Raw genomic sequence first — 15,407 nt, forward strand, 5'->3', positions numbered from 1 at the left:
ATGAACTGTAGCCTGCCAGCCTCTTCTGCCCATGGGATTTTCCCAGCAAGAATACTGGAATGGGTTGCCATTTCCTTCTCCAAGAATAAGCTGGAAATCATCCTAAATCTGTTGATGGAAATAGTCTTTTTCTTTTACCATGACATGGTACTTCATTGCATTGGAAAAGGAAATGGCAACCCACTCTAGTATTCTTGACTGGGAAAATCTCATGGACAGAGGAACCTGATGGGCTACAGTCTGTAGGGTCGGAAAGAGTCAGACACGACTGAGCAACTAAGCGCACACACTATTGGTTTTTTAACCAATCTTTTAGTGATGGGTATTTGGATTCTTTCCAGTATTTTGCTTTAACAAATAATGCTGCAATGAACAATGAAGAGAGAAGGAAGGTGTCTTTGTAAGCGTTGTATCATTTTGCACTTTCAACAACAATGTGAGATGGTGCCTGCTTTCACACAACCTCCCTAATTGTATGTTTTCAGGCTTTTGAATATTGCTGATCTGATAGGTCATTAGGTACTGTATACAGGTCAGGAAGCAACAGTTAGAACTGCACATGGAACAACAGACTGGTTCCAAATAGGAAGAGGAGTACGTCAAGGCTGTATATTGTCACCCTGCTTATTTAACTTCTCTGCAGAGTACATCATGAGAAATGCTGGGCTGGAGGAAGCACAAGCTGGAATCAAGATTGCCAGGAGAAATATCAATAACCTCAGACATGCAGATGACACCACCCTTATGGCAGAAAGTGAAGAAGAACTAAAAAGCCTCTTGATGAAAGTGAAAGAGGAGAGTGAAGAAGTTAGCTTAAAGCTCAACATTCGGAAAACTAAGATCATGGCATCTGGTCCCATCACTTCATGGCAAATAGATGGGGAAACAGTAGAAACAGTGGTTGACTTTATTTTGGGGGGCTTTACAGTGGAAACAGTGGCTGTCTTTATTTTGGGGGCCTCTAAAATCACTGCAGATGGTGACTGCAGCCATGAAATTAAAAGACACTTAGTCCTTGGAAGGAAAGTTATGATCAACCTAGACAGCATATTAAAAAGCAGAGACATTACTTTGTCCACAAAGGTCTATCTAGTCAAGGCTATGGTTTTTCCAGTGGTCATGTATGGATGTGAGAGTTGGACTATAAAGAAAGCTGAGCACTGAAGAATTGATGCTTTTGAACTGTGATGTTGGAGAAGACTCTCGAGAGTCCCTTGGACTGCAAGGAGATCCAACCAGTCCATCCTAAAGGAGATCAGTCCTGGTGTTCATTGGAAAGACTGATGTTGAGGCTGAAACTCCAATACTTTGGCCACCTGATACAAAGAGCTGACTCATTTGAAAAGACCCTGATACTGACAAAGATTGAGGGCAGGAGGAGAAGGGGACGACAGAGGATGAGATGGTTGGATGGCATCACTGACTCAATGGACATGGGTTTGGGTAGACTCTGGCAGTTGGTGATGGACAGGGAGGCCTGGCGTGCCGTGGTTCATGGGGTCGCAAAGAGTCGGATACAACTGAGCAACTGAACTGACCTGAAAGAACTACACACTAAATGCTAAAATCCCTGTTAAAAATGAACTCACAGTGCCAAATGTTGCTGAGGATTATGGAGCAATGGAAATTTGCATACACTGTTGATAAGAGTGTAAAATTGGCAACACCATTTTTGGGAAATTCTTTGGTATATCTACTGAAGTTGAACGTGTGCATATTCTACGACACAGGAGTTCCACTTTTAGTTATATTGCTGCCAGCAGTGTATATATATTTACATATGAAGACACACTTTAGCCGCATTTTTTATAGTTCTAAACCAGAAGCAATCCAAAAGTCCATTAACAGAAAGATGAATACAAAAATGGAAGTTTATTCATAAAATGGTACGAATGATGAAAGTGAATGAACTACAGCTACAAGCCACAGTGATAACTTTCACAAACGTAATGATGAGTGAAAGAAACCAGACACAAAAGATGCATATTTCATGATTCCATTTATATCAAGTTTAAAACAGGGAAAACGAATCTCTGTGTTAGAAGCCACAACAGGGAGAAAGAAAGGAATAGTTAGGGAGGGAACACAACTGGGGTCTTCTGGGGAACTGGTAATGTTCTATTTTTTGATGTTGGTGGTAGTTGTGTGGGTGATTTCACTTCAGGAATTTCATTTAGCTGTACACCTAAGATTTGTGTACTTTTAAAATAGATATACTATATTTCAATAGTTTGTATTTTTTTAAATCAAACAATTTCTACAGATGAAGAAACTGAGAAATGGATTTAAGTAATTTTTCCTCGAGGCTTTTAAATATTATTATTATTACTGAAAAATATTGTCATTACTGAAGTTTAGTGAGTTTAAGGACACTCCAATTCAGGAGTTTCATCAGTTCTCATTCTCCGGTTTCCACTTTCCCTTCTCCTTATTCTATTCCTCCCCTCTTAATAACCACTAGACCACTGTATCTCCGGGTTCTCATTTTGTTCCTTGCACCTGTTATCATTCAGTCATCCATCACTGATCTTTTAGCACACATTCATTAAGAGTAGGTACATGCACTTTAGGACTCAAAATGCCATGACTTTATTTAGGACTGAGGCAGGCTGTTGATTGCCCACTAAGTAAGTAGCTCCTTTTTATTAGATATCAGAACTTGAATTTTTTATTTGTGTCCATTGGCACCTAGAATAAAAATTAACTGAGCAATGAAGTTTGGAGAGCTTCCTAACTGGTGACCGCACTGAGACGCAGGAAAGGCATGCCCTGAAAGTGAATGCTCTGCCCACTGCTCCTCCCTGTCATATCTTGCCCTATGCATACCTTGAATTTGGCTATTCCTGAGTTATATTTTTTATAATAAATTGGTACGTGTGTGCTAAGTCATGTCTGACTCTTTGAGATCTATGGACCATAGCCCTCCAGGCTCCTCTGTCCATGGGATTCTCCAAGCAAGAATACTGGAGTGGGTTGCTGTGCCCTCCTCCAAGGGATCAAACCCATGTCTCTTAGGTCTCCTGCATTGGCAGGCGGGTTCTTTATCACTAGCGGCCTGGGAAACCCCCCAAAAAGTGCTTTTCTGCCAAAACCTGGGATTGAACCAGGCACCTTTAGATCTTCAGTCTAACGCTCTCTCAGCTGAGCTATTTCAGCCCCAAGATAAGTTGGTAAAAGTATATAAAATGTTTCTTTGAATTTTGTGAGCTGTTCTAGCAAATTATCAAATCTGAGGAGGGAGTTGTAGAAGCGCTTGACTTTATAGTTGGCTGGTCAGAAGTACAGGTGGCCTGAATTTGTTATTGGCTTCTGAAGTGGAGGTATGAGAGCAGGTAGTTAACTAGATGTGAGCTGAGAAAGGGGGTGGGAGCAAGAGCCAGGTGACTGGAAATGGTCCATCTTGTGGCAACAGGAGTCCTAGAGGCAAAGAAAGGATGCACTAGATGGGAATTTCTGGTCTCTGAATGTCACCTTTTGCTCATTATGCCCTCATTACAATAAAGTTAGCCTTACAGAAAAGACGTGCCCATTATGTACTGACACCATGACACTTCTGCTCAAGACTAAAGAGGGGTGAAAATTTTCTCTTCCCCTGGGGAAGGTAGAGCTGGGATGAAAATCAAAAGATTTGATCCAACACCTCTGCCTCTTCAATGAATATTATCTGTGCAATCATTTTCACATTCCATATAACCAGCTTGCTGAAGGAACTCAGAGCAGCTGCTCACCTGATCCTGCCTATGCTCCCTCCTGACAGTGTACTATTGCTTAGTAAATTCTCACTTTGCTGTCTTAGCTTCCCTGTCTCAACTCTGAATTCTTACTGCAACAAGAATAGAACCTATTCTCCAATAATAAAATTTTGTGGAATTGAGCCCTTAATCTGTGAGGTCTATCCTAACTTTGGGTTCAGTTCAGTTCAGTTCAGTCACTCAGTCGTGTCCAACTCTTTGCAACCCCATGAATCGCAGCACGCCAGGCCTTCCTGTCCATCACCAACTCCCGGAGTAGTGTTAGAATTAAATTGAGGGGGCTTTCCTGGTGGTTCAGTGGTTTACGAGTCCACCTTGCAATGAAAGGGACACTGGTTCCACCCCTAGCCTGGGAGGACCCCACCTGTCCAGGGAAACTGAGCCCATGCACCACAACTAATGAGCCTGTGCTCTGGAGCCCATACTGAAGCCTATGCACCCTGGATCCCGTGCTCCACAAGAGAAGCCGCTGCAATGAGGAGACCTCTCACTGCAGCCAGAGAGAGTAGCCCCCACTTGCCGCAGCTAGAGAAAGCCTGCACTGAGCAAGGAAGACGCAGCACAACCAAAAAATAGAAGTGAACCATCCAGTTGGTTTTAGAGAATCGGTTATTGGAGGGGGGGTGGGAACCCAATGTGTTTGGTATCAGAAGTGGTAAACAGAACACACAAAGGTTTTCTTGACTTGACTTTTGAGCATGATTTTGATGGAACATCTATTTAAAGGAGGATATATTTCATGTTATTGTTGAGCTTTCCTATTCAGAATAAAGCATCATAGTCTCTTGGACAAAATGTCCCTCCTCAGAAGTCTCCTCAAAGCTCCTTTAACATCCTTGTTCCTCAAGGTGTAGATGAATGGGTTGGCCATGGGAGTAATAACACAGTAAAACAGCGTCAGAACTTTGATAAGGTCTTGAGGGCTGTCCCCTGAAGGCTGCATATAGATGTAAATGCCAGGGCCATAAAATAAAGACACCACTAATAAGTGCGAAGAACAAGTGTTGAAGGCCTTAAGTCTCCCATCAGCAGAAGGGATTCGAAATACAGCTTGTGCAATATAACTGTAAGAGACAAGAATCATAGAGAGGGGACCCATTATCAGGAAGGTGGCCACCACCGCTAAAGTAAGCTCGTTGACTGTGGTGTCCACACAAGCCATCTTAATCAGACCAGGCAGTTCACAAAAGAAGTGGTCCAGTTCTTGGTTCCCACACAGGGGCAGCTGGACTGTGAGTGTGGACTGCAGTAGTGAATTGGCCAGACCAATGAGCCAAGCAGTGCTGGAGAGCTGTCGGCAGAGCTTCTGGTTCATGATTACAGGGTATCTCAGAGGCTTACACACAGCCACATAGCGGTCTAAGGCCATGGTGCCAAGCAGGACACATTCAGTACAGCCTAGCCAGTGAAATACATAGGCCTGGGTCATGCAGCCTATATAAGTGATGTTCTTGTTGGGTCCACCTAAGTTGAACAACATTTGGGGTACAGTCGTGGTGGTGAAACAGAGGTCCAGAAAGGAGAGGCTTGTGAGGAAGAAATACATAGGACTTTGGAGTTGGGAATCTAGTTGGGAAACCAGAATAATAGCAATGTTTCCCAATAGTGTGAACATGTAGGCGGTTAGGAGGGCAAAGAAGAGAGGAACATCCAACCATGGATATTTGGTAAAGCCCATGAGAATGAAATCCTCTGGAAAACTTTCATTCATGTGCTTCATTGAATTTTGATGGGGGACACCTGCTAAAATGAAGAAAAAGAAGGATGACTTTAAAAACCCTGATTTGGGACTTCCCTGGTGGTCCAGTGGCTAAGACTCAGATATTCCAATGCAAGGGGCCTGAGTTCAACCCCTGATCAGGGGTTGCCACAACTAAGACCTGGCATAGCATGCATAAACGAATGAATGAATAAAAACATATCTTAAAAAAAACAACCCTGAGTTGGCAGAAGTTTTGACGATACCAAAGGAAAAATTATACCTTTATGGGGGAGCAATGGAGTATATCCTCAATAGAAACATTAAGGAATATAATAATTAAAATTAATATTAAAAGTCACATTTGAAACAATCCTCGCAGTAGAGAAAGTGGCTTCATTTTTCCCCCTATGTCAATGCCCTCTGTGATAGGTTAGTAGACATTCATCACCTGTTTTGGCTCTTCTGTATGATTAAAGAAGCCACTGGGAGGCGGTCTTCTCCTAGCTACCTTGCAGCTAAACGAGTGTACGACCTAAGAGGTGGGGGCTTGGGTAGGTGCTTAGATCATGAAGGTAGAGCCTTCATGTAAGGAGTGCTCTTGTAAAAGAGAACCCACAGTGATTCCTGTTCTTTCCACCAGACAAAGTTACAGCTATAAGGTGCTATCTATTAACCCAAACGTGGGCTCTAATCAGACACTGAAACTGCCAATGCCATGATCTTAGATTTCCTAGTTTCCAGAACTGTGAGATAAATGTTGTAAATAGGTCCCCTGGTCTCTGACATTTTGTTACAGCAACCCAAATGGACTAAGACATATGTCATCAGAGAAATGCAAATTAGAACAACAATCAGATTCCACCACACACCTATTAGAGTGCATGGAACCCAGAACAGTGATACCAAATGCTGATGTGGATGTGATGGGAATACAAAATGGTATGGCAACTTTGGAAGACAGTCTGGCAGTTTCTTACAAAACTAAACATACTCTTAATAATGTGATCCAGCAATCACACTCCTGGGTATTTACCCAAACGAGCTGAAAACTTATATCCACACAAAAGCCTGCACAAAGATATTTGTAATAGCTCTACTCATAATTGCCAAAATTTGGAAGCAACCAAGATGTCTTTCAGAAGGTGAATGGGTAAATTAACTGTGGTACATCCAGACAATTCAGTGCTAAAAAGACACAAGCTGTCAAGCCACAAAAAGACATAGAACTTCGAATGCTAATTACTAACTGAAAGAAGCCATCTGAAAAGGCAACATAATATACTGTATGATTCCAACTATCATACAGTATGTTTGGAAAATGCAAACCTATGAAGACAGTAAAAAGATCAGTGGTGGCCAATGTTTAGGAGGAAGGGAGGGATGACTAGGTAGAACACAGAGGATTTTTAGGCAATGAAACTACTCAGTATGATATAATGGTGTATGCGTGTCATTATACATTTTTTCAAATCCACAGAATGTACAGTACCAGAGGGAACCATAACATAATTATGGATTTGGGGTGATTATGATTTCCTGGGTAAGTTCATCAGTTGTAACAATTCTACCACCCTGGTGAGAGATGTTGATAAAGGAGGAGGTTATGCATGTGTGGGGAGTAAAGGTTATATGGGAAATCTCTGTACTCTTGCTCAATTCTGCTGTGATATAAAACTGTTCTAAAGATAAAATCTTAAAAATCCTAATACTTCCTTACTGAGTGGGACTCAGAGTAAAAGGAACAATTCTCCTCATGGCCCTCTCCACCAAGTAAACAGGGTTAAGATTGCTGCAGGCTCTGCCAGGGCAAGAAACACTACAGGTTCTTCCTAATTTGGGGCAGAAATTTGGAGACAGTATACGAGAATGAATTCTGAGATTGTTAGACCAAAAAAATTAGTTATGAATTTGTTATCATTGTTACCTTTACCAGAGAGGCTTGTTTCAATTTACTGCCTGGAGCCATGGGTATGATTTTTAATTTTCTTTTTCCTGTTGTTTTAGTTAACACTAAAACCTGGGTTTAAAGGGTCCCACCTAAATAATGTTGACTTGTCAGAATTCCCTTAGCATATAGTAGAAGGACCCCGAAGACATGTGTGGATTATGTAATATTTGCATTAACTTGACTGATGAAAACAGACTGGTGATGAAGACAAGATTCCTTGTAATGTCTCCAAAAACAAACAAAAACAACAGGAGTTGTACAATTTGATCATCTATGAGAACTGAGAGATTTATTTTTTAGGTAACAGTTCATTACATGATTCCACTGTGGCTAATGTTTATAAGGTCGTGAAAGTGTATACACTCCACGGTGATCAAACCAAAAAGATATAAGAGGATCTGGAGAGTGAAGCATAGATCTCTCTCTCTCACTCTTACTTTTGCTCTTTGTTATGTAAGGGTTAAAAGTTCTCATTTTTTGTAGTAAGTAATAAATCATATTTAAAACTAAAAATGCAGATAGAATAAAAGCATGTTATTAAGAAATATGGGTAAATAGAAGAAAACACTAAGTTATTAAAAATATGTTACCTCAGGGGAATGGGATTTGAGAGTGAGAAATGATGAGGAAGGGAACTGCTATTTTTCATTGTAAAATATTATTTTATTTTTTGAACTTTAAACATATATGTCTTTAATATAAAAGAAAATTAAGTATGAAGGAATGGAAGGGATCTGAATATTTACCAATGATGGTGAAGGCACTGGAGGGATATACATTATTTGAAAGCATGGAAAGCACACATCATCAATTATTGCAGCACAGGGTACACAATATGAGGTGGTGGAAAATCAAGTTGTAAAAACAGCTTGGGTCCAGGATATGGAAAATCTTGAATACTAGGCAAGGAATCTAATCAAATTCCTTTAAAAAATGAATTTTTAAAATTCATTTTTTTTAAAAAAAGAAGAGATGTGAAATGATTAGAGCAGCACTTTAAAACATTTATTATGACTGAATAACTAGGGACTCAAAAAGAGACTGGAAGCTGGGAGGTTACTACAAAAGTATGTGGGAGAGAGTCTGAGAATGTTAGCTCTCATAGTGATAGTGGGAATGAAGAGCAAATTAAGAATGTCGGAGAGAGGAAAGAGCAGAAAGAATGTTTGAAGTTTCAATCTGAGGTGCTGAAAGAATGAAAATTCAGTTAACAGAAAGAAGCATGTATATGAAAATTGATAGGAATACATGATTTAACCAAGAAAAGAGCTCAGAAAAAAAAAAAAATTTAAACTTGACCTATAAAAATTGGCCCTGAGGATCCATTCACCAGAGGATGGATTCCTGCTTCATCCAGACATCTCTAGTTCAACCTGACCAACTACCCACTTATAAAATATCATACAGCTACCTGAATTCATGAAAAGGATGGTTTGTTGTGGCTGTTTAATCACCAAGAACAGGGACACAGATAGAAAGAGGCAGAAGCAGAGACAATGGAGTATGTCTCCAGAAAAGATAATAGACTATATTTGCCAGGAAGTTCATACATTTGAGTATAAAATGGCTGAAAACCAAGATCCCATTGCCCCCACTCCACTTTGCAAATCCTCACTTTTTTTTTAACCATTGGTTATTGTTTATATTTTTGATCCTCAAATTTATCTTCAGAGTACTGGCCTTCATTCATTCATTTTAAAGCAAAAAGAAAAATTTTATTACTGAGAAATTCTTTCTGATCTTCACATTGAGGTGTAACAAAAATGACAGTATTAGTCTTTAGAGAATTGCTTTTTGGTGGCTTGACCTGCCTTCTGATTCCTCCCCATCTCCTAGACAATTGGATTTTGTTGGACATAATTCTGGGATTAACATAATTTTGAACAAATGACAACCATTGGTCTGGCATAATGAGAAATCATTTAGCTCATAGAGGTATCTTATCCCGCCTGATCTTGTCCAAAACTCAGAACCTTCGCTTTCTATCTCAAAACAAAACTGAACAAAACCCAATATCATCTAGGATGGTATGAATAGAAAGAGACATCACTAGAACTTACCTCTTCTTATTTGAATTTGTATTTAGGAGATGTCTTTAGCTATAGAAGTTTAGTCAGGAGAAAGGTTGCAAAAGAGTTGGATCCCAACAATCCTGAGAGAGGGAAGCAAATATGATAAGGTCAGGGCTTCAGTAAAACTCACTAAGGGTCTCGATATGCAAGTAGGGTGAATGTGATTCTGGAGGCATCGAATGATCTGTATTGGTTCCAAATTTGATTTAAAAGCAGATAAAACCAGTTTGCATCCAGTGTGCCAGTGATGCCATAGGGGCTGTCATTGGTGAATTAATCTCCTTGGAGATACTGTCTATCTTTTGTTTACACTTTTGGTCACGATTGAAGATTGCATCAGTTCTTCCACTCATTAATTCCATCTTAATAGGGCTTCCCTGGTGACTCAGACGGTAAAGAATCTGCCTGCAATGCAGGAGACCTGTGTTTGATCCCTGAGTCAGGAAGATCCCCTGGAGAAGGGAATGGCTACTCATTCCAACCCACTCCAGTATTCTTGTCTGGAGAATTCCATGGACATAGGAGTTTGGCTGACTATAGTCCACGGGGTCACAAAGAGCTGGTCATGACTGAGACACCATCATTTTTCACTAGCTGAATAATACACTATATTTAAATCTAAAGAATCAGGGCATGAAGAGAGCATGTCCAAGGCAAAAAACAAAAACAAACAAACAAAACCAAAACCAACCAAATAACAGAATCTAGGAGATGAAGAAGATTAATTCAATTTGTCTATATGGCCTGCTCATTTTTTCATGGAGAACCTCCTACAGAGACTTCTGAGGTTTTATATTTTCCTCCTCCCTAAGTTAAATGCATTAAGCAACTGTTCACTGGGCTGATTATCTTCCAGCAGAAAACAGAACGTTATCTCAGGATCCCTAACCAATAGGACTAAGGATTGAGATCAGTCTAAGTTGCTTAATGTTATTTAGCTTTGTGGCCAAAAACTTCATTCTTGACTCTAATGAAATTAGAAGATAGATATCATGAGAAAAGCATGGATTCCAGAATTAGATCTGAATTTGACATTTAATTTTGTCACTTTGTTACCATGAATATTATTGAATTTGTTTCCTCATCTTCAAAGAACTGATTATAACACATATTTGATAGGATTGTTGGGCTAATTAGATGACGGCATGTCTGGAAACCCTTGGAATGTAGCAGACTTCCAATAATGGTAACTTGATGATAATGAGAGTAAGCAGATGTTCATGAATCAGTACAAAAGTGCTAATAGTGTACAAAAGTGACCTCACTTTCAGTTCTGTTGTGTGTGCAATATTTTAAGCTAGATACTTGCAAATGTGATTCACTTACTTCAAAATCACTTGGAGTGCTTGTGAAAAACACACATATCTGGGACGTCCACCAAAACAGAATTAAAACCTCTGGGGATGAGTTTTAACTAGTTCCCAAGGCAATTTAAATGTATATTGGGCTTGGGAATCATTGCATTATAGAATCATTTTGTTGTTTTCTTTTTAATTATAAAATTAAAGTTCAGGTTCTAGTGGGGCCAATTTATATATTCCCTTTGGGACTAAAGCCCTTCCATGAAGACTGAAGGAACATAAGCAAATGTAAATTACCATTATTATAATGTAGTAATATTTGGAAAATCATATATAAAACAGATAACATAATGCTGAGTTCCCTAAAATCACTAATAAATTGCAATGGGAGCTCAGAAATAGGCTTTAAGAGTTGGTACAGTTTTGTCGCCACACCCTACCCCCCACCTCCCAGTTAGAAATGAGAGGACAGGGAAAGATGAAAAACAAAAGGCCATTTTCTTTGTTTCCATAAAGTGACCCACCATCTTCTCTTCCAAGTTTTGTTTGTTTGTTTGCTTGTTTCTGGCTCCAATCCTGCAAGGATGAACCCTCACTTTCTGCATTGGAAGGGCAGCGGCTTGAGGCTGGAATGTCGGGAAGTCCTCGCCTTATCTTTAGATCTGAGAATTTTTGCAGTTACAGCTGCTTCTGCGTGATTGAATCAAAATTTACAGTAATACCTAGTACACTGGAGAATTAGAAGCAGTGCGGAGTTAATGAAGAATTTGGGCCCCTATGAAAAGGGAAGAAAAAAAGTAGAGGCCCCACTGGGATTCGAACCCAGGATCTCCTGTTTACAAGACAGGCGCTTTAACCAACTAAGCCATGGAGCCCGCACTTAAGCCCGCGTTATACTCGGTCTGTCCTTACCGTGAGATTAAATATTTTTGAGGCAGTTTGTGGGGTTTAGAGCAGTTTACTGTGAGAAAAGAGACAAACTTCAAGAAGACGTTTTGCTTACTTAGACGCGCTGCTGAAAAATACAAGCTGGAAAAGTTTCAGGCAGCTTGAATGTTGGAACCAACAGGACTTCAACTAATTCAATGGGAATCGTCATTAAAAGTCGCAGCTACTCACTTTTTCCAAAAGGGATAAATTCTTCTAAAAGCAAACTTTGCTGTTACTGCACCTCGACTTTTGTAACTGAGTTTCTTCATTCCAGTAACCTAAATGAGGGGCTCTAAAAATGGAACTCCACTAACGGGTCTAAGCCCGTTAGACCGCCGAGTGGGGGCACCTAGCGTTCCTACACGTTTGCACTCAGCAAGCGGTGACTTGAAGGGGAAGGACCGCGAGCGGAGAAGGCGGCTGGAAGTGTAGAGTTCAGCTACAGAGTCAGGCACATCGCCCTCTAAAAATCCAAAACCGCCAGCGTCAAGGTGGTTGTAAAGACTCAGATCACACAACCACAGTTGTAAAGCCCCTCGGAGTGCTGAACGGGGAGAGGGCCTAACGGTCCCCTGCGGACCACAGGGTGTTCACTGGATCCAGGTACCATCCTCTTTAGGTGGAGAGCCTTACAGTTCCAGAGAATCACCCACTGAACCCTGCCCACCAAGGGCCCGCTTTCCAGGCCAATAGGTCCTCAAGTCGCAAAGAAGGCAATGCCTTCTTCCCTCTAACCAGGTTCCTGCACTCCGCTATGACCCGCCCTTCCTTCTCCCAAGTCGCAACCCCGGCAGGGACAGGCCGAGATCTAGGTCTGAGGTTAGTACCCTGATCGCGACTGCGGTCCGCCTGAACGCCCGGAAGGCGACAGAGGTAGCTGACTGGGGGGATCGTGGTAGGATAAAGCAGGTGAAGCTAGCACGTGGGCCTCTGATATTCTCAAGGGTAGAAATCAAATCTCCTATTTTGTTCAAAGGAAGCAAAAAAAGCAGTCTATTTAAACAGACTACAGAAGTTTCTTAATAAGTTTTGGAAATGAGAAAAATGTTTAATTTAAAGCCCTTTTGGAGGTAGTGTGGGAGCCCTTCTAGGATGCAGAATTAAGTCTCTCATTTCTTTAGAAACATGGGTTCAGACCCCACTCCCATATCCCAGGCCCCACAGGTCCGCAAATGGAACCTAAGTAAATAGGCCCTTCCTTAAAAGCTAAAGGAAAACTCCTGCTTCCGGAATTAGTTTAGGTAAGAGTTCTTTCACCGAGGGCAAGTAGCTAAAGGTGTGGGGGTGTGTGTGTGCAGCTCAGTCGTGTCGGACTCTTTCTGACCCTATGGATTGGAGCCCACAAAGTTCCTCTGTCTATAGGATTCTCCAGGCAAGAATACTGGAGTGAGTTGCCACTTCCTTCTCTAGGGTGGGAAACCTTCCTAATCCAGTCCTTTCCTCTGTCCTAGTTCATGGAGTTTCTCAGAGACATTCAAACTAAAGAACTACAATGAAATAATATTTTCTATCAAGCAGACTAAACAAAAATAATTGTAGTAGTGTTGCCTATTAGCACTTGAAGTCATTGTATGAGTTTCCTCTGGCTTCTGTAACTAATTACCACGTCTCAGTAGCTTTAAAGAACAGAAATTAATTTCCCCACAGTTCTGGAGGTCGGAAGTCCAAAGTCAGTATCACTGGGCAGAAATCAGGGTTTTGACAGGGTCATACTCCCTGTGGAGGCTGTAGGGGAGAATCTGTCTTTGTCTCTTCCAGCTTCTGGTGGCTACCAGCCTTCCTTGATTTGTACTTGCATTTCCTCTGCTTTTGTATTCACATTGTCTTCTGTTCCATAATCTCCCTATGCCTCTCTCCTTTAAGAACACTTGGCATGGCATTCAAGCTCCATCTGGATAATCCAGGATAAATTCCCCATCTCAAGATCCCAAACTCAATCCCCTCTGCAAAGACGCTCTCATTTTTCATTTTTTATCTTCTTGCCATATAAGGTAATATTGACAGCTTCCAGAAATTAGGATGTAGGATGGAAATATTTTTTGAAGGATCATTTTTTCAGTCTGCCCTACAGTAGAAACATCCTGATTCCTCCACCTACAGACAAGAGGTTAACTGGTTATAACCTCAGTTTCTTTCTTTTAATAAAATAGGAATAATAATATGAACTTTCTTATATATTACTGAGAATATAAAAGAACTATGACAATATCTGGGGCTTTGTAAGAATTTAATGGCTGTTAATTCTCAATGTCACAGCAATGTTCTGTGTGGGTCATGGTGTCAAGGAAACAAGCCCTTCCTTGGCTCTCTGGGGATAAATTAGTAACATTTAGGAAAGACTAAGACAAGAACCACCGAAATTACCATCACACATATTTAATTTAGCAATTGTATTTTCTGAAATTTCTATAATACACACACTTATGAAATGCAGATATTATTTATTTGTGTTGTTTATATTGTTAAATGTGGCTTGTTAAATAAAAATATATCCATAACATGGAATATTTTTGAGACAAAAGAAAAATAAGCTATTTCTATGCTGATATGGAAATGGAGGCTTAAAACTCAACATTCAAAAAACGAAGATCACAGCATCTGGTCCTATCACTTCATGGCAAAAAGATGGTAAAACACTGGAAATGGTGACAGAATTTATTTTCTTGGGCTCCAAAATCACTGCAGATGGTGACTGCAACCATGAAATTAAAAGACTTTTGCTCCTTGGAAGAAAAGCTATGACCAACCTACACAGCATATTAAAAAGCAGAGACCTTACTTTGCTAACAAAGGTCCCTATAGTCAAAGGGTTTTTCCGGTAGTCAGGTATAGATGTGAAAGTTGGACCATAAAGAAAGCTGAGCACCAAAGAATTGATGCTTTTGAACTGTGGTGTTGGAGAAGACTGTTGAGAGTCCCTTGGACTGCAAGGAGATCCAACCAGTCCATTCTAAAGGAGATCAGCCGTGGGTGTTCTTTGGAAGGAATGATCAGAAGCTGAAGCTCCAATACTTTGGCCACATGATGAGAACTGACTCATTGGAAAAGACCCTGATGCTGGGAAAGATTGAATGTGGGAGGAGAAGGGGATGACAGAGGATGAGATGGTTGGATGGCATCACCGACTCAATGGACATGAGCTTGAGTAAGCTCTGGGAGTTGGTGATGGACAGGGAGGCCTGACGTGCTGCAGTCCATGGGGTCACAAAGAGTCTGACATGACTGAGTGACTGAACTGAACTGAACTGAAAGGCAAGGTGCAATAGAATAGATTTGAAAAGTGCAAAATATGAGAAAAATAATAGGCTTCTTCTGGTTTGTAAGCAAAAAGCACACCTTTAACTTCAGGCGTGAAGTTATCATTCCTTATATGTTTGTGTGAGGAATCAGAATCCAGTGCTGGAGTGGAATGAAATAGGATGAAGACTGATTTTCAATTAAAACATCCTAATAACTATCAACCAATTTCTGCTCATCTAATAACTATCAAAGTTCTGCTTATTTCTTATTTTTGTTTATTTCTTAAATCTGTAAGAACATTTCAAAACCAGTTGACATACTCTCTGCAGAAACTTTTAAAGTGGTCAAACGACTGCTTTAAAGTGGATCTACAATAGAGATGGCAGCGGTGGGATTCGAACCCACGCCCCCGAAGAGACTGGAGCCTTAATCCAGCGCCTTAGACCGCTCGGCCACGCTACC

At 40.6% G+C, this 15,407-nt stretch overlaps 1 protein-coding gene and 3 non-coding genes across 4 annotated transcripts; all 4 read right to left on the reverse strand.

The window, feature by feature from the left end:
* Nucleotides 1–3,083: 3,083 nt before the first annotated feature.
* On the reverse strand, nucleotides 3,084–3,156 carry TRNAF-GAA. The gene has a single exon. It is a non-coding gene; the product is annotated as a tRNA-Phe (tRNA).
* A 1,371-nt stretch (nucleotides 3,157–4,527) lies between these two features.
* On the reverse strand, nucleotides 4,528–5,472 carry LOC120870368 (olfactory receptor 2B11-like). The gene has a single exon (XM_040250027.1). The coding sequence runs from the start codon at nucleotides 5,470–5,472 to the stop codon at nucleotides 4,528–4,530; it is 945 nt and encodes a 314-aa protein (XP_040105961.1).
* A 6,104-nt stretch (nucleotides 5,473–11,576) lies between these two features.
* TRNAT-UGU lies at nucleotides 11,577–11,650 on the reverse strand. Its single transcript has one exon. It is a non-coding gene; the product is annotated as a tRNA-Thr (tRNA).
* Nucleotides 11,651–15,325: 3,675 nt separating this feature from the next.
* TRNAL-AAG lies at nucleotides 15,326–15,407 on the reverse strand. Its single transcript has one exon. It is a non-coding gene; the product is annotated as a tRNA-Leu (tRNA).

The sequence above is a fragment of the Oryx dammah genome, unplaced genomic scaffold (assembly GCF_014754425.2).
Source record: "Oryx dammah isolate SB20612 unplaced genomic scaffold, SCBI_Odam_1.1 HiC_scaffold_11, whole genome shotgun sequence".
NCBI lineage: Eukaryota > Metazoa > Chordata > Mammalia > Artiodactyla > Bovidae > Oryx > Oryx dammah.